The sequence below is a fragment of the Engraulis encrasicolus genome, chromosome 7, assembly GCF_034702125.1.
Source record: "Engraulis encrasicolus isolate BLACKSEA-1 chromosome 7, IST_EnEncr_1.0, whole genome shotgun sequence".
Lineage (NCBI taxonomy): Eukaryota > Metazoa > Chordata > Actinopteri > Clupeiformes > Engraulidae > Engraulis > Engraulis encrasicolus.
The window spans coordinates 55590375-55609038 of record NC_085863.1 but is presented as its reverse complement, the minus strand read 5'-3'; the positions used below and the strand labels follow the sequence as shown (position 1 = coordinate 55609038).

Genomic DNA, 18664 nt, shown 5'->3' with positions numbered 1-18664 from the left:
CCTTTTTTAATGTTTTTGGGCCCTTTATTCCTTTAATGCAGATGACAGTGAGGAGATGACAGGAAGTAAGTGGGAAAGAGAGACAGGGTAGGTTTGGGAAATTACCCAGGCCGGACTCAAACCCGGGTCGCCCGCATATGGCACAGTGTTTTAGCGTGCTGCATCACAGCACCCACTCAAATCCAACCCTCTCTTTACACCTCAATCCATGGCTGAAGTGTGCCAACTCCACACTGTTCCAGGGACTGAAACCAATAACCTGAAAATAACTATAAATCCCTTTGCATAAGCTATTGTAAGTGTACCGTAATGTAATAAGACAAAGTCCTTGTGTCTAACTGAAGCTAATAGGACTCTGTGAACTGTTTTTAATCTGCCAGAATGGATAGGACAAAGCAGCAAAGGCTGTCCAGGGGTGCATTTCTCGAAAGCATAGTTGCTAACTACGGTAGCTACTTCATTGGTTCCAATGCAGTTTCCCATTGGCAACTACCCAAGTTGCTAACTGCTAACAACTACACTTTCGAGAAATGCACCCCAGAAATGCAAACGAAGAAGAGTAAGAGGAGAGACGCTCACCGAGGTCCCCAAAGTGCGCAGCCTCCATGTGGCTGGGCTGCTTCTTGAGGATGGCGGTGCGGCCGCGGGCGAAGGAGTCCATGTTGGCCGAGATGGCGTTGATGGCCACATGGCTGGGGCCCGCCGCCTCCAGGATGGCATGCTGGTTACGCGGGCTGGACGACGGGGAGTGGGGCACCAGGGGACCTGGACACAGAGACACATGTTTAGATTGCTGATTAAGAGGCTTTATCGAAAAAGGACAGTTCCCCAGCAAGGATTCAAACCCAGGCTTCTGGGGTATCGAATTGGGGATCTGACAGCTACACCAAACATTGATTTCAGATTATTAGCCAGATAAAAAAAGGCAGCTGTTCATTAACTTTGAGTAAAAGTATATAGCAAACTCATGATCTTACAGAAAAGGCTTTCTTTTGTTCACATAGACATTAACGGTACTTTCATTTCAAGATATAGAGAACAGCTATTTTGACAATAAACTATTAATATTAATACAGCTTCTGTTACCATGAAACAAATTCCAAATTATATTTGTCAATACATGCTGAAGTTGTAACTTCTTTTCCTTCTTCCATGTTAAGACGTTATGACATTGAGGGGTCAAGCCATGACATTTCACAGCCAAACTGATGCCTTCTTAGAATACCCCCCCCCCCCCTTCATGGTCACTGACGATATTTGAGAAACAAATCCCCTTCAAACCATAACAGCAGATAAAATGGAGTGCCAAGGTTTTAGCGGACACCCACTTATCTAAAGCCTTCAGGTCCCGTTCCCTGCACAGCTCAAGAGGGCAGAAGTGAGCTAACTGCATCAAGCGTCAGTCATTTTAAATGAGCAGCCCTTTCCCCGTTTGATCATAATATTTACCTCGACCGACTCTGACTTCAGCTGCGGGCCTCTCGAGCTCCTTTCCTTTTGCTGTAAACAAACAAGATTCATTAGCCGTATGCACGTCTACATGGTACGTTTATACAGTACATGTGCCTCTATATCTATAGAATGATGACTCATTTTCCAAGTACCTTAAGGACAGAGGTGATTTCAATTTCACCACACACACAAGTACAAGAAATCATTATGCAGATCAAACATGCACAAAACAACAGAAGATCGCTATCAATTTACATTTTCAAAGGGAAAGATAAGGCCGTGTCCTTGTGTCCAACTGAGGCTAATAGCCAGGACACCATGAACTGTCTTTAACCTGCCAGAATGGATAGGACCGGGGCAGCAAAGGCTGTCCAGAAATGTGTTCCGTTGCTAGATGGGCAGCCAGGCGGCCTGCCTTGCACAGCTCCATCCATCTGGCTCTAACAGCTCCCCCACAGGATACGACCCAAATGATGCGAACATCATCAGTACGAAAGGAAATCCTGAATGATGTCAATTATTTAAGGGGTTGTAAATACTCTTGCCCTGTATTCAATGACACTGGAAAAAAACATCAGGACCAAGCTAGTTAGAAAATGATGCCCTTGCATTGCACAGACAGCTGTAATCGTCATCATGGTATACATTTGAATTATATCCTGGGGGATTAAGATACTCTGATCCATCCTGCTGGCTTCTGCCTCACTCCTGCATGGATTGATGACAGCATATCAATTAATCAATTACAAATAGCAAAGTTATTCTGGCTAACAGGATGCATTGCGCTTCTGCATTTCAAAAAGTTACTGTAAATCAGTAAACATGCAAATGGAGATGACATGTATTCCTGTAGGCTACTGTTATGTTGGTTATCTACAGGAGATCAGGAGGAGATACATTGCAGAGCTGACCATTCTCTCAGTCTTTCCAAGTGAGACAGACTCGTTTAGTTTTCACACCATATGACAGCCATATCCAATATTATGATATTGCTGTACACTGCAGTCCAAATGCTATCCTAGTGCCCAATGTCCATTTGCCTTGGGTGTAATGAAGATGTTCTGCAATGCAACGGGAAAACACAGGCGTGGATCACTACTGTATGCCCATAACAGATTTTGAGTAGGAACTGCCGTCTCATGAATGCAAACCTTGGATGCATGAATTCGCCATGCATAATCAATGCAAAGACTGCAGCATGGGTAGGAGGATGGAGATGCAGAATGAACATTCCGTAGGGAACACATACGTGTTCTCATACGTACATCTTCTCTGATGACTTTTCATTCGAGATATCATAAGTCAAGACTGTAGCAGCCCATTAGCCCCCCAACCATTGGACATGGAGATTAGAGCTAAAATTTCACACGTCCATCATTAAACTACACCTTTATAATGCCAGGAGCATTATCAGAACAAGGCCAACCGGGGTGTAGCCAGATTTGACACCCGCTGTCAGGTAATGTTGGCTCGGGTCAGGTTCTTTACCCTAGCTGCTAAACAGGCAGCTCGCTAGCTTCGGGGGATACAGCTAACTGGCTACTTCCTTACCTTTCCGTTTAAAAAACGACATCGTTACAATGACGCTGTGAATATGTTCTCAGCTCACTGACAGCATCGCGTGAAATCCCGTGTCCCCTCATTCATAACAACTGTTTCAAGCTCCGTGCAGATGCAGTTAAATCCCAATTTTCCTCCCTCTTTTCTCAGTTGGACCGGTCGCCATGTTGTCAATAAACGTCTCACTTCCGGAATGCTGCGGCAGCATTGTGGGAAACGTCACTGCCTTGATCTTACCACAGGAGGGCAGCAGAGACATACGGCTCTCAGGCTCTGACGGCTCTGCGTTTACATCACCCGTCCTCAAAGTAACTCTGATTACCAAATGACAAGGTAAACCCAGGCAGAGAAGGCCCATCATGCAAGGCACACGGAAGAGAACTTGACAAAGGATCATCACACAAGGATCTCAGTGTCATCATGTGTTTATAGGATGCACTATTTTAAATAGTTAAATTTAACTAAACTTAACTGGTCCTGATCTGAAGCAGCATATCATTTAGTAACCAATGAGATCAGTTGAAATTGTTGGCATATGCCTATGTGTGTAGAGTAGATGTCACCATTTAGAACTGTGAAAATACCCATATTCCTTTTATGCCTACGGGTCATATCTACGCCTACAAACTACACTTTCTTACAAACTGCAACTATTCCCTAGCAGCACATGTACATTTACTGTACATTGGCATTGGTTCTTCACATTTGTGATTTTCCTATTCAACTTTGTTTGTCGCCACCCACGCCTGGATATGCCACTGTTTGGTTACACCCTGCTGATGCATTGCTCTATGGGTGCAGCCTTCTAAACAACTCCCTCAGCCCCCGTTCTCCGTCTATAAGGTAGGGTTTGCCAGCACATACAGGCCAACATACCCATGCAGGACTGGACTGGGGGAAAAATAGGGCCTGGGCACTTTTGGCTTTAAGGGGCCCCTCATAATTAGCGGCACAGAACTAACTCACAGGTGGGCCCCACATCCCCGTGGGCCACTTTTATCAGAAATGTAAACAAATATATTATTTTTTTTATATTTCGGAAAATAGGGGCCCACGAGGGTGCTGGGCCCACAAATAGGGGCCCAGAAGGGTTCTGGCCCACTGGGAAATCCCCGCTATGCCAGATGGTCAGTCCAGCCCTGTATCCATGTGTTTCAAACACAAAGAGAAGGAACTGACTCACTCCACGACAACAGTGTCAGCTTCAGGCCTACAGGGATCATGGAAGAGCTGCATCTATTTGTAATATGCATTGTGCTGTAGTGCTATATACTATACATATTAATTTCTGTTTTGTTCCTTGTATCTTGCACATTACAGTTGGTGTCATTTTCTTGCACATTACAGTCGGTGTCATTTTCACTCATGTTGCATAATCTTCCTTTATTTCAACTGAAAAGGGTGGTTTTGTGCCACTCTCCATTTTTTTTTCTTTTGCAACGATTAAAATGGGTCTGTCACAGGCACACAAGTTTAAAGTTTTCATCCTTCATTAAATATCATGTCTATAAAAAATACATTGAAATGCAGCATCTGTCAAAAAAAATATGCATTCTTATTTCAACCTCTTCCAATGAAATAATTGATCTCGTTTGGATCCTAATGTAAAAAGACTAACAATTTGTTCCCATTAGCCACAGCTGATGCAGAATGCCTCACCACGCCTTTGGATGATCCAATGTACCTCTGAATTCAACAGCAATGATCCAAACTTACCAGTCCTCCCTCAAAAAGTCTGGGGTTAATGACTGTATGCTTTAATAATCATGATGACATGTGATTTACTAGACCTTGATTTTCTCAAGGTCAAGATATTTTGTACCAAGTCACTGAGTCATTTCCCTTTATTCAGCGGGCACAATACAATTCAGCTGTAGCCAAGCAATAGGAAGAAAGGGATGGCCAGAGCCATCTAATAACAGAGTTGCGCAAACCGGGGACCAGGAAGTCGGTTGGTGATGTGATTCGCGTAGATTAAAATGTGTCTTAACAGTAAACTTCTGTTCGTTGGAAACTAACACAGAACCATCACATACCAAACAAAGATTAAGTACAAACAAATTACACTACCTTTACCACATTTTCTGTGTTCTACGGCCACCTCCTAGAACTAAGTAACTTCTAATAGAACTAAAGTCAATGGGGATTTCCATGTTAACGCTCCGTGAGGCTCCATGAGAGCCGCCATTGCTGTGGAAAGATTGGTCCATAGAGGTCTATGGGAGTGACGTAACTCTGTTATTAGATGGCTCTGGGGATGGCGACTATTTCCTGTAGGAAAATGTATTCAAATAAAAAACAGGTAGGTTTACTAAATGGGAATGTGTAGTGACTAAACATTCGATTCTGAGGTTAGGGTTGCAATTTATTTATTTAATTGTTAATTAGCTTGTCACTTCCCCCACTAGCTGTGACAATTCTGCCAAGTCATTCCACCAGCATGGTCTGACTGTTGAGCCTGTGCCTTGCACTTAGTGAGACATCCCACTAACAGGTTTTTACAAAACACTGTGGCCTTAGGGACATTCCCTGCGTTAAAAGGCAAGGGATTGCATGGAGGAAATCAAAACATGTGGTGCAGCAGCTGCCCTCCGCACATGTGGCTATGACAACCGGCCCAACAGGATTCCTCAGGAGGCAGGGCTGTTTCCATGGGACTTCATGCAGCAATATGAAGAAACATAGGAGACGACACCTCGTTTTTGGAATGTTAGCCATTATTCAGCCGAGTCAAGACGGACCCACTTACGTCAATGAAAAAAGGGGTTACACCCTGGCCCACACCCCTGCACACAACATAAATTATACAAGTCTGCTGTAAGTATTTCAGGTGGGCGCACCAGTTGCATCCTAAAAATGTTTTAAACCCCCAAAGTGAAATGTCAGGAGTCTTTAAAACGACATTTACTTCACCATAACATTATTTCTACACCCACAAGTGTTTAAAGTCGTAATGTTTCATGAAGCACTAGGTTATGTAATCCAAAATCACATTCAGAACGCAGCTGCTCTCTTCCCTAGGTACAAATAAATCCCCAATACTCAGAGTCCCTTATACTCATGATCAAGCAGCCAAGTATTTTCAAACCATATATTTTTTTATTGTTTGATATTGTAAACATTGACACGTACTTTCAAAAAGCAGACCAATTTGTTGATGGAACAATTTGATGGTTTCCTATATGGATGCATTGCAATGCCCGTACATGAATTCCAATTTAAACACACATAATGCTTTTAAAAAAAAAGAAAAAAAAATGTGTAACAACTGTTGGAGCTTCACAAACACACTGCAGGCAGTCTCCGAGGAAGAGACTGGATCATCAGGTGCTACCCATGCCGGACACACTTCAGGTAACACCATCATTCGCAATTCCCCGGACAAAGAACAGCAGAGGCCGTCAAGCTGAAGGACAAACACAGAAAACAGAACAAGAGGTTAGGACTTGCAAGGCACACGAGCACAGAATGGGAAAGCGTTTAATATATTCATCTTTTCTGCCTTTGTATGCGAAAATATTACATGAAAAAATTAAATTCAATGATTTTCCATTAACCAGTAGCAATAGGCCTACTATTTTATGTCACAAATACAACTGGTAAAGGAGGACATGCAGTACATAGTGGATAGGTGGACAGTGGGGATAGGTAATGAATTCATGACCAAAAGTAGTTGTCAAGATTGTGTATAGAATACATGAGACTTGGACTTTGCTTTAATACTGTAGTACTTTCCCCCTTTGGCACTTGTGGAACACTCAAATTGAAACTCTACTGAAGACTTCTACAAGACAGAGACTGCATTCACTCTGGTCCTGACTTCTTTATTAAATCACATCACAGCTGGTTAAAATAGACGGGGGTCTGTGTGACGTGACGTAACCACGCACCTACGGTAGCCCATATGTTACAGGTACAACTTGGTCAAATGTGTCTTAACTTGTCACTTGACTCAGACTTGATTGGAAAGACTCGAGACTTACAAATTAGTGACTTGGTCCCATCTCTAGCAGAAAGTTTACCACCTCTTCGCACTACGCTCCTCAGCATCCGCTGAGCCCTCTCCCATATCTACGCATCATATACTGGCATAAAAAGGTTTTCCCTCCCTCGTTCTTTGAATGTTTTCATCCCAGCAGTCAAAATGTTGTCTATTGAGGAGTCACAAAGTCAATTTTGCATATGGCTAGTTTGGTTCACATTGTTCCTGTTGGGTCAGTCGGTTTTCATCCCACAGAATACGGAAGCAGTTGCCTATTAATCACTTATTTTGCTTGACACGTGAAGATGATGACGTAACTTGAAAATGTTGCATAGACAGTCTTTACAAATAATAAGAGACACTGTAAGGAAGATCGCCAGTCAACATTTGCTTAGTTTGCCAAAAAAATCTTCACAGGCTGGAGTGTGTCTTTCAATTCCTCTCTTCTACTTGGTGGGCCCGTTTGGGATTCCCCCTCCATCTCTTGTTAAGAGGTTCTCAGCAGGACTGTTCCAAAATTGCTAGGGTGTAGCTACATCTTCTAACAAGGCAAAGACTGAGCACAGTCCAAATCGTGTGAAAGCCAAGAGGGAAGTAAAAGCACTTCAGTGGCCTCCACAATGTGCTGATCGCAGTGAGTACCTCTTGTGCACAGAGAATGCAAGACCCACCAAGTAGCAAAGAGCACTTGAAAGACACGGTCTAGTGCTCCTGGAGAGAGGTTTGACCTTGCCGTTTGAAATTTTTTTATTTAGAGCATGCCCATTGGGGCTGTGTGCAGCAGTTGGTGCCTAAGAGAACCCACAGTACCAGAGCCATACAGAGGGGAGAGTCGAGCAATCTCCACTGTGTCCTAGGGCCAACTTCCGCATTAGCAAAATTAGCTGTTTAGCGTCTCAGAGCTGCTTAAGCGTGGCGAATGTTAGTGCCTAGAAGTGGGCGTAGCACACAGCAAATGCGATGCGATGCAATGCTGGGAATATGACAAGACTTGCTGTTCGTAGTAATAACTTCAGATAAACATCACAGATGGTAAAACTGTTGTGATTATCACCACCGAGACAGTTGATAGTTTACATATTTGTGGTGATTACCCCGCAGTATAGTTTGTTAGTCCTTATTTTTGGCTGTTAATGTGGTGGTTCTATGTTGAGTCTATGGAAAGACAGCCGCTTTAGGCACAACCTTATCTCGTTGAAGGGCAGCAATTTAATTCCTGGTCCTCCAATCGCGCAACTCTCCCCTTTGTATGGCTCTGCACAGTACCAAACACTGACCAGGTCAAACACAAAACTCTGATACAATACATGGGTTCCAAATGTTTGTTTTCCACTGGCTGTGCGAACCTAGCTGCGCACAACTCAACCTCTGATTGTTGGAAAATCACTGTCGGTCAAAAAAAAATAGCTCACGTGGTTGGCTGCCAGTGTCTTGCCCCTCATCATAATACTGTGTTTACAAACACTGCGAACCCATGTATACGGATGCAAATTATCGTTTTTGATAAAGTGGCTGTAAACTTCTGTGATTTCTTGTTGATGCATAGTTTCATTTCTGTCAGTATGTAAAGACCATTCTTGGCTGGACTGTGATGAAAACGTTACCAAACAAATATTCCTTACCTCTTACAGTGTACACTCAACCTAGGCATTTCTCGATGGCGCTGACGATCTTGGCCATTTTCTTGTCATCGTCCACAAATCCCTCTCCATTCTGAGAAACATAAGCATCATGACAATGCTGTGTCTGATGAAACATATTGGTATGCAGAGCCATCCAATACTTTGCAACATCAACAAACTTGGTGCTATCTGTATGACGACATGCTTGGAATTCTGAGCTCCAGATAGACTTGTTACTACAGACAAATTGGTCATGTCTGCATGACTTGGCAAAAAAGGAAGACCAACCTTCTTGGAGTGCACCACCGTCCCTCCCACCTCCACTTCAAACCACCCAGTTGTGGATGGAGTGCTTTCACCAGTCTGCAAACATATGAACACAACAGTTGTCCATTCAGTCTTGCCATTCAACAAAGTGAAATCATGCTCTGGAAAATCAACGAAATGGGTGTTATAGCCATGACATTATGAATAGACTTACTATGTCAAGATCGCCGGGGAATTCATCCTCAAGCTGAGTCTTGAGCTTGGTGAACTGTAAACAATGTCACATTGAATGTGCGTTAAAAACATCAGGGTTTGTTTGTGTGAAATGTGTAATACAACACCTTATGGGGAAATGTATGTGAGGGGATGACGAAAGGACGGCCTTACCTTGGGCTTGTACCCTCATCCACCACTGAAAGCAAATAAAAACGTAATTTAAAAACTAGCAGTAGGCTAAAAAGGTAGAAAGCAGTCGTGTGAGGCGAAATGAAGTTTTACAGAAGCCAGCAGAGAACACCATTCTTATGTAACAGAATGTGAAAGTTATCTGTTGTGCACGAGGCCTGCAGATTCATTGTATTATCCCGTAAATGCATTAATCCGCCTGAACGCCTCCCAAACAAATCTATTATTTTGACACCAAACGGTTGTGTTAATCGATGCCCTTCAACCATTTAAGCAGCGTTATGCTAGATATCGTGGCACGTGCGAGCGTTTGTCGCCAGAACTAGAATTAGCACATTTGCAAAAAGTCGAACGTCATATTCCCACAGGTTAATGCAAACCCCAGCCGCATTTAGGCAGCGTTTTCACCTTAATCCGAATATATTAAAAAACACGCTGTATTATGGGGAATAGCACACAGAACGCTACGTACCAGTAAGTAACGAGTATTTTCACACCCATAGTGCTGGTTGAATTGGCTCTCAGATGCGGACACACGCAAGGCTGGTGGCTTCGTAGTAGTAGTAGGGAGCTGTTCGGTATTAAATGTCCTCTCGGTGATATTTCCTTAATTGTTGTCAAGCGTGCGAGGCGGAGCAAGTATCGAGACATCTGCAAATATCACTACGACCTCCCAACTGCACCACCCCCGTTGGATGGATACTTCCGATTACAGCAATTCTATTGGATAGATTACGTAGGGTTAGCCACTTCTGCTGTAATAATTAATAAGGGGTAGAGCGAGCTCTATGGACAATAGAAGAAAACAAATAGAGACAAATAAAGACCTACTTTTCTCCTCATAAAAATAACAGTGAAAGGGTAGTTATTTAACCAGTGCCTCGCGCATGCGTACATTGTATGTTTGTATTATCATGTGGGGCATCAAGTGAGTGAAGTCTGGGGTGCTGCCACCACACAGACAGGACTCTCCACGAATAGCCATGCCATAAACTCATTGGGACGACACTTGGCCTCGTTAGCACTCCCTGTTCTACAACAGTGTAGTTCAGCTTGAGATGTAGCTGGTTTTGATACACAATATTGAAAACATTATGTGGATATTTTTGTTCTACTTTTTTCATGCACTCAATTAGTTTAAAACATGGAATTTGTGTGTAGGCTACCCTGTTCTACAGGTAATGTATGTTAACTGTCTTGCAACATAAGACAGTCCTACTTGCTGCTGCAGCATTACTTTCAACACCCTCTTCCTCTCAACATTGAGTATCTCTGGCTTTCACCCTTCACACGAGTTTCCCGGATCAGGGTACACAAAGACAGGCAATCTCACGAAAATGCATGATAGTAGCAAAAGAATAGAATAGAAATAACTAGACTGCCTGTGCAGTCGCCTTCGACTGCTTAAGGTATATCCCCGAAACGCGACGCTTCCAGTCCCCCATCATTCCTACCACTCCCGTCCACCATTTCGTAAACGTATATGATACATACAGACGTGACATGACGTGCATAGGCTTAAAACCAAATGACTATTGTGAAAATGAAGCAAAAATGGGGCAAATGGTAATACTGTTTTAATGGTTCAGTGGATATACCACATTAGGTACAGTGTAATAACCAGTGTAACAATATTTAATACAATGTAATTTTTTACTTACATCATGTGTTTGTGCGTAAGTGGTATTACATGGTATTGCATATTTTTACACTGGTATTACACTATATTACATGGTATTGCATACTGTTACACTCGTTATTACACTGTACCTGATATTGCATATTGTTACACTGGTATTACACTAGTATTACATGGTATTAAATATTGTTACATTGGTTATTACACTGTACCTAATATGGTAGATTCACTGAAATGGTGAACCATTAAAATAAGGTGTTACCGGGCAAATCAATCCACCCAGTCAGAAGTTATGGGCCAAATGAAAATTCCGCCATTTTGAAAATGTTTTCTTCCAAACTCGAATCAGTTCATGAACCTACCCTAGAGCATTCACACACAAAATCTGGGACAAATCCATCCACCCGGTCAGTAGTTATGGGCCAAACAATAATTCGGCCATCTTGAATTCAGCCATCTTGAAAGTGTTGACCTCCAAACTCGAATCAGTTCATGAACCTACCCTAAAGCATTCACACACCAAATCTGGGACAAATCCATCCACCCGGTCAGTAGTTATGGGCCAAACAATAATTCGGCCATCTTGAATTCAGCCATCTTGAAAGTGTTGACCTCCAAACTCGAATCAGTTCATGAACCTACCCTAGAGCATTCACACACCAAATCTGGGACAAATCCATCCACCCGGTCAGAAGTTATGGACCAAACAAAAATTCGGCCATCTTGAATTCAGCCATCTTGAAAGTGTTGACCTCCCAACTCGAAGCAGTTCATGAACCTACCCTAGAGCATGCACACACCAAATCTGGGACAAATCCATCCACCTGGTCAGAAGTTATGGACCAAACAAAAATTCGGCCATCTTGAATTCAGCCATCTTGAAAGTGTTGACCTCCAAACTCGAATCAGTTCATGAACCTGCCCTAGAGCATTCACCCAAAAAATCTGGGACAAATCCAAACATCCGTTCAAAAGTTATCGCGTTAACACGAAAGACCTTACGCGGCGGCGGCGGACGCGGCGGCGGCGGCGGCGCACGCAAAACCATTACATCCCCGACGCTCCGCGTTTCGGGGATATAAATACAGTAGAATGAATTTTATTGTCACTATACACATGTACAATATGAACAATAACACAGAAAGTATGAGGTCTGTTTTAACATATAAAGCTTGTGGTCCTCTTTTATCTCCTACAACCTTTCTTTGTCAATACTTTTGTTGCATGCATACTAGGGGCTTGAAGTTTGTTTGTGGTATTAATACTGCCAAAATACAATGGCCATTTGGTTACATTAGCCCCACCCCTCACTCCCACCCCCATATTTTTCTACATGCAGTAGGCCATTTTTTACATGGTAATATTGGGGCCTTGGACAACTAAAGTGTACAATGGTGCATTGACTATTGATGTGTGTGAAATATGTTAAGTTAGGGCGGGAAAAAGGTAGATGTCTGTCTTTATCACATCACTCTTCATTGCTTGTTATCACCAGTTCTTCCTCCTGTTTTGAGCTTTTTCTCCTGCGCTTGGAGGGTGGCACTAGGTGAGGAGGCAGTGCCGGAGGAAGTCCGTGCCCGTCCAGTTTGACCTCGATGAGGTAGCTGGCCAGGGCGAACTCCTCCTCGTCCAGCAGGCCGTCTCGATCCACGTCCGACAGCTTCCAGATCCGGCCCAGCACAGAGGTGGGCAGCTGGGTGCTCAGCATCCAGTTCTTCACCTTTGAGCCGTTCAGCTTGCCGTTGTGTGGAGACAGGCTGTAGAAGATCTCGTCGTACTTGTTCTTGTCTTTAGCCACCACCCAGTCGGCAGCTGACAGCTCGCTCTCTTCCCCGTCTTCCTGAAGTTGCGTAAAGGGGTTGCCGTCGTTGAACGGCCCCCTGTTGGTGCCTGTGAAGACCCCGCCCTGCACCTTAGGCTGGCTGGCCACCTCCATTTCCTCCTTGCGCAGCAGTGGCATGAGTTTGGCGATGTCTGTGGTCAGGAACTCATCCAGGGCCGTCATGAGCTTGGGTTTCAGGGCCTTGAACTTGGTGAAGTCGTGGCTCATCAGTCTCTCCTGTGAAAAAGGAGGGAACACACAAAGTAAATATATAGGGCTGAGGGAGCTCAGGCGTGGGAGCCTCAAATCAGGTATGGGACGGGCGGTTACATTGAACATTTGTTAGAAGAATGTCTAAATAACTTTGAAATGTTTGGCATGGAATTTTTCAGGCATGGAATTACGTGTATTTCTTGCTTTGGTTCATGTGCAGTAGATATAACCAGGGAAGCCAACAGGAAGGGACACATGGGTATGTTCTCCTGGGCCCAGGTAGAGGCAGAGCTTGGAATTGGGTCCCCATTACATTGTATGTATCCAGGGTAGGGCCTTTCAGATGGTATTGTGCCGGGCCCAGTTAAGGCTGTCAGTGGCCTTGGATATAACAACTGTAATGCACCAACAATTTCCAGTACAAGGCCAACAAACCTGCATCCTTGCGCAGTCTGGAAAGTCACCAGGAGAGATCTGATTGCGCTGCTGGATCTTGAGGAATACGTCCGGCAGGTCGTAGATCAAGTCCCTCTTCTTGTTCTCTCTTCCAAACACCATGGGCATCTCTTGTTTTAGATGGTTAACTATGTAGACATGGGCCTGCATGTATAGAGACAGAAGACAGAAGAAGTCATTTACACAGCCAAAGGCAAAAGCAAGTACATGGATCGTAAATGGGAAAAGTAAAAGTTTCAGGAAGGCGCATTAAGGCAACCATGCGTGCCCATGGGGGCCCTGGTTTGAGTCCAGCCAGGGTCAGTTCCCAACCCTACCCAGTAACCACTCTCTTTCTCTCCCTCTCATTTCCTGTCTCCCCCACACACTGTCCTATCATAATAAAGACCTAAAAGCCCCAAAAACCTTTAAAAAGTAAATGTTCCAGTACAAATAAAAGCAAAAGTGATGATGAAAAACAGGAATGCAAATGTAAACTGCTGGTGAAATTTGCTTCTCACCCTGACTAGACGAGCCCTCTTCACCAGGTCATTCAGCTTGCGTAGGGCGGCGTTGCGAGGCAGGTCCTGGATGTCTTTGAACAGGCTCTCCTCCTCCCTCTCGAACAGGCGGCGGTAGTCGGGCACCCGGAACGGCGCCGACCAGAAGGAGCCGATGTAGACGCGCAGCACCTCGGGCGTGCGGAACACTTTCCCCAGGGACCACATGAGGGCGCCGTAGACCCTCATCAGCTGCTGGGTGTCCACCAGGTCGGCCTTGTTCAGCACCACCCTCAGCTTGTCCTCGTTGCCCCGCAGCGCCCCGATGGTGCGCGAGAACTCGTCCGAGAGGTCCAGCTTGTGCGCATCACAGAGGAGGATGATGCGGTCCACGTGCTCGGCGAACCACTGAAGTACCGCTGGGAAGTCGTAGCCTGTGAAGGGAGGGGCGCGTTGGGAGAATTACACATGTATGAGAGCAGGGATGGACTGGTATTCTGGCATACAGGGCATTTCCCGGAGGTCCGACAGTCCTCAAGGGCTGATGTTCTTGGGATATTTTTTCTATTTTTTTAGAAACTGGCCCACGATTAAATGCCCTGGCCTTCTTTGGTTCCTATCCAGCCCTGCATGATAGAGGTCAGAGGTGCGAGTGACATCACAGCACAGTATGACTCCACCTCAGCAGGACAGACATGGCATGCTTGCAAAAAAAAGACACATTACAGCAATAAAATACAGGAAATCCCATATCAACTGAACAATGATGTGAGGTATGAATGGGATTTTAATGAATGGCCTGTCAGCTCTTTACCTCTGCTTAATCTCTTTCTGGCTGCAGACAAAATTCCTGGTGTGTCGATGATGCTGATACTCTCCAGAACCTGGTTTGGTAGCTGAACACACTGAAATCTGCAAGAAATTACAGTATGTTAAGGTGTTGTTAAGGAGTTGTTGTTAAGGGGTTGTTGTTAAGAGGTTGTTACTCTGTTACATGTCTAAAAATGTGGAGGTGTACGCCTGCATGCGCACATGCAGTGTGTGTGTGTGTGTGTGTGTGTGTGTGTGTGTGTGTGTGTGGTGGTGGTGGTGATGGTGGTTGTGTGTGTGTGAGTGTGTGTGCGCGCGCGCACAAGTGTGTGTGTGTGTGTGTGTGTGTGGATAAGTGTGTGGTGGTGGTGGTGTTGATGGTGGTTGTGTGTGTGTGTGTGTGTGTGTGTGTGTGTGTGTGTGTGTGTGTGTGTGTGTGTGTGTGTGTGTGTGTGTGTGTGTGTGTGTGTGTGTGTGTGTGTGTGCGTGCGCGCACGAGTGTGTGTGTGTGTGGATAAGAAAGGATAATGCTTCATTACAAAGTCTGCTCCGCCAGCTGTTCCTATGAACAAAAAACATATCAAAGGGGTTGCATACCAAAGGATGAAGGAAAAAAAAATACACACAGCCATCCATCACACTGCCAAAGATCCAGAAAAATAACCCATTTTCTTATTTATACTTGGAGGCTAACTCTGAGATGAATAAAATATCTAGTAACATTTTGTCTGAATGTTTATTTGAAGGGGATGCAGTGAAAACAGCAATTGAGCATTGGTCATTGTGCCCATCGCCAAGTTTGAGTCCATCCCAGTTACATGTGATCCAATCTCCCCCTACTCTCCCCCTACTCTCCCACTCACTTCCTGTCCCTTCTTGTTTGTTCTTTCTGAATAAAATGCAAAAGGCCCTCCCTGCAAAGAAGGGGCCAAGCCAGACGTGCTGACTTGGTTAATAAATTTGGTGAACATATATCTGTTATCTTTTGTTGATGCTAGGCGCCTCCTGGAATGTTAACGTAAATATTTGTTATAAAAATAAATAATGATTAGAATGATTTAAAGACAACATCTGGACCATTTGGATGATGAAGTTTGTGTTGGGAATACGCATAGTACGCCCTTTCTCAGGAGTATTTCGTTGTCTTTTGACAATGTTTGATGATGTTTGTCTTACCCACCCATACCACGCACCAAATACACCCTTTACCTGTTAAGAAACTTGTTGCCAAATGGGTTGAGTTTGCGAAATGGCTTATTGGGATCCACAATCAGTGCGTTGCCAGGGATGATAGTCTCCATGTCTCCATACATGATGGCAGTGAAGCTGTCTGTGGTGGGTTCAGGCCCCACTCTGCTCCCCATGTAGTCCTGCTCAAGCAGATATCTGCGGCAACACAGAAGCAGTCAAGACAGTCAGTTATGCTGTTTGAAATAGTTCACCATGCAGATTTTTTTGACCATACTGAATTGAATACTTTATTACAGACTCAAGGTGTCATAAACTATTGATTATATTGAAGAAGAAATTAATTGTGAAGAAAAAGATCAAGATGGCATATCATGATGCTCTTAGAATTTTGCTTAGGACTCTAAGGTGGTACTGTAGGCCTAGTGAGGAGGATGAGTGTGTGAGTGAGTATGGGTGTTTTTTTTATGTATTACTATAATGTAAGTGTATATTCTACTGTATGTTTAATTTGGACCCTGATCTGTCCATTAAGTTTATATATATATATATATATATATATATATATATATATATATATATATATATATATATATATATATATATATATATATATTATGTTACATTCCAAGAATTTGGTTTCATTTCCAGAATATGAAACACTTTCCCATTTGAAACACAGGTGTTCTGTTACCTGATGAAAGTTGTTTTCCCTGTGGAATACTGACCAACCACCAGCACCATGGGCTTGTTATCAAAGTCTGCATCCTCTAGGCCCGCAGAGTGGAATTCGGAGAAGCTGTACTGCTTTTCCAGAGGCAGAAGCTTCTCGCGGTACAAGGTCTTCAGCCCCTCAGTGACGGTTTGAATATCTTTCAGACATTTGCCAACGTCCTCGCCGTGTCCCCATGAAGGCATGGTGGCTTACGTCTGTGGAGGGATACACAGCGGCTTTAAGAGATTCTGGAGCACGCACGATCACAATCTGCAGCGGTAGAAGAAGAAGAAGAAAAAAACCACAACCGTTCAGTGTCCCTGGAGTGAAACAAGAGGAGAAGGAATGTGTCAAGGGGTTATTCATAAAGGCAAGGTAGAGTTCAGCTCATGTGGATGGCATGGGACTGTAATGAAAACCAAAAAAATGCACAAGGAACTGTGTGTGTGCACAAAGCATAACAGAATTAGATTAATAAAAACTTGCACGCAATTCCCTGACAAGGCATGGGAAGAAACAGTCACTTGGACAGCAAAGAATGATGAACTCAGTTGAGCTCTGATGAGCTCTCGACAACAAACACTCTTTTAAGTGGAGTAGCATGGTCCAAAGATCACTAGTGCATGCATCCGAAAGAAAATTTCGGAGATCCCTGGAGTAGGCCTAATTCATTAATCTCCCCGAGTATTAACAGGGAGGTGACCGTTTCTGCTCGGGCTGACTAAGGCGCGCTGAGCTCACAGCTGTTCCCCATTCAGATGCCCCTGAGACAGTAACAGCACAAGGGTGTACACCACAGTTGCTGAGGAGGTTTAAAGTGCAGGACAGAGACAGAGAGCATGAGAGAGAGAGAGAGAGAGAGAGAGAGAGAGAGAGATAGAGAGAGAGAGAGAAGAGAGGGAGAAAGAAAGAGAGAAGAGGGAGGGGGAAATGGGTGCGGTGTGTGAAAATGAATTTACATGCCAATCAAAATGGGAAGCAAGGACCAGGGATTATTATGGGTGGGGAGCCGGCGTGAACAAAGGAGGAGAGTGGCCAGGATGGAGATGTTCCTCTTTTCAAAAGAAGAAAGAGCTGAGTTAAATAAAAAAGAGATGTCTTTTTTTATCAATTATTGATATGTAAATTTTTTTAGGCCTGATCATTACAGTATACACAGTGTTGAGTCACCATTCACCAAATTAATACAAATAATTGTAAGATGGTGCTATGGTGAAGTGATTAATTACAATACTGATGTACTGATGTAGACAAGCCCTGCATCAGTGACCAAGACAAATACTATTGCATGCACAGCAAAACACTATGGTATTGTCTTACTTTCCAAGAAAAAAAATATATGCAGTATATAGTAGAGAAATACAAGATTCAGGATCTTACCTTTTGCTGATTTTCACTCCTGATGAAAAGCAAAAACTTGATATTTCCCACGGGGTATATGCTCTGTAATTTTAATCACATGCATTCAGAGCATCTTCATAGAGGATCTCCACCGAATAAACTCTCATATTATCAAATTCCAAAGATCTGACAGTGCAGCAATCAGGCTACACATTGCAGCAGTGAAGAACCTCGTTCAGCTAAACCATTGAAAGTCCAAAGTGGGTCCAGAGAATGAATCCAGATGTTTTCATGAGCCCATGGCCCGAGCAAGAGGAGGAGTCATTACCTCTGACTGGGGACCAAACCTCTGCTATGGCAACACACAAAAGCTGTGCGTGCATGTAGCCTGCATGTGACAAGTTCATGAGTTCTGGTGGCCACTCACTACTTATCTCATAAAGTAGCTCAATCAAGGCCTAAAAGTACTTCTTTTTTAATCTGCCTATATCTATATACTAAAGGCACAGAAACAAATCTGAATATCTGACGATAAAATAGTTTTCAGCTACTTTCATGTTTTGTGAAGTATATTAAAAATGTGTTGTCAAAGCCAAGAAAGCACTACTGGCTATGGGTGACCAGCTTGGGCAGTAGGCCTAGGCCTACATCTACAACAACACATGATGACCAATGGACCCAACATGAGTCATTAGGCTATAGGGCCTATTCAA

At 43.8% G+C, this 18664-nt stretch overlaps 3 protein-coding genes across 5 annotated transcripts in view; all 3 read right to left on the bottom strand.

Moving 5' to 3' along the window:
* The window catches only part of akap10 (A kinase (PRKA) anchor protein 10), a 21219-nt gene extending 18040 nt beyond the window's left edge, over positions 1-3179 (bottom strand). For both annotated transcript variants that reach the window (XM_063204029.1, XM_063204030.1), the window contains exons 1-3: positions 3004-3179; positions 1450-1500; positions 580-765 (exon numbers count right to left, since the gene is read on the bottom strand). In XM_063204029.1, coding sequence (XP_063060099.1) covers positions 580-765; positions 1450-1500; positions 3004-3025 — 259 coding nt within the window. In that variant the 5' untranslated portion in view covers positions 3026-3179. The remainder of the gene's footprint in view (positions 1-579; positions 766-1449; positions 1501-3003) is intronic.
* Positions 3180-6089: 2910 nt separating this feature from the next.
* On the bottom strand, positions 6090-9980 carry selenow1 (selenoprotein W, 1). The gene is made up of 6 exons (XM_063204058.1): positions 9761-9980; positions 9271-9295; positions 9098-9151; positions 8905-8979; positions 8617-8707; positions 6090-6418 (listed from the first exon to the last, which is right to left on the bottom strand). The coding sequence occupies exons 1-5, from the start codon at positions 9937-9939 to the stop codon at positions 8633-8635; spliced, it is 408 nt and encodes a 135-aa protein (XP_063060128.1). The 5' UTR covers positions 9940-9980; the 3' UTR covers positions 6090-6418; positions 8617-8632.
* Positions 9981-12086: 2106 nt separating this feature from the next.
* ehd2a (EH-domain containing 2a) lies at positions 12087-18195 on the bottom strand. 2 transcript variants are annotated; one of them, XM_063204038.1, is made up of 7 exons: positions 17991-18195; positions 16590-16880; positions 15917-16093; positions 14712-14809; positions 13919-14331; positions 13398-13562; positions 12087-12986 (listed from the first exon to the last, which is right to left on the bottom strand). In XM_063204038.1, the coding sequence occupies exons 2-7, from the start codon at positions 16811-16813 to the stop codon at positions 12396-12398; spliced, it is 1668 nt and encodes a 555-aa protein (XP_063060108.1). In that variant the 5' UTR covers positions 16814-16880; positions 17991-18195; the 3' UTR covers positions 12087-12395. The 2 variants fall into 2 exon arrangements, with proteins under 2 accessions (XP_063060108.1, XP_063060109.1); XM_063204039.1 differs by having other exon boundaries at positions 16590-16825.
* Between the last annotated feature and the right edge of the window lie 469 nt (positions 18196-18664).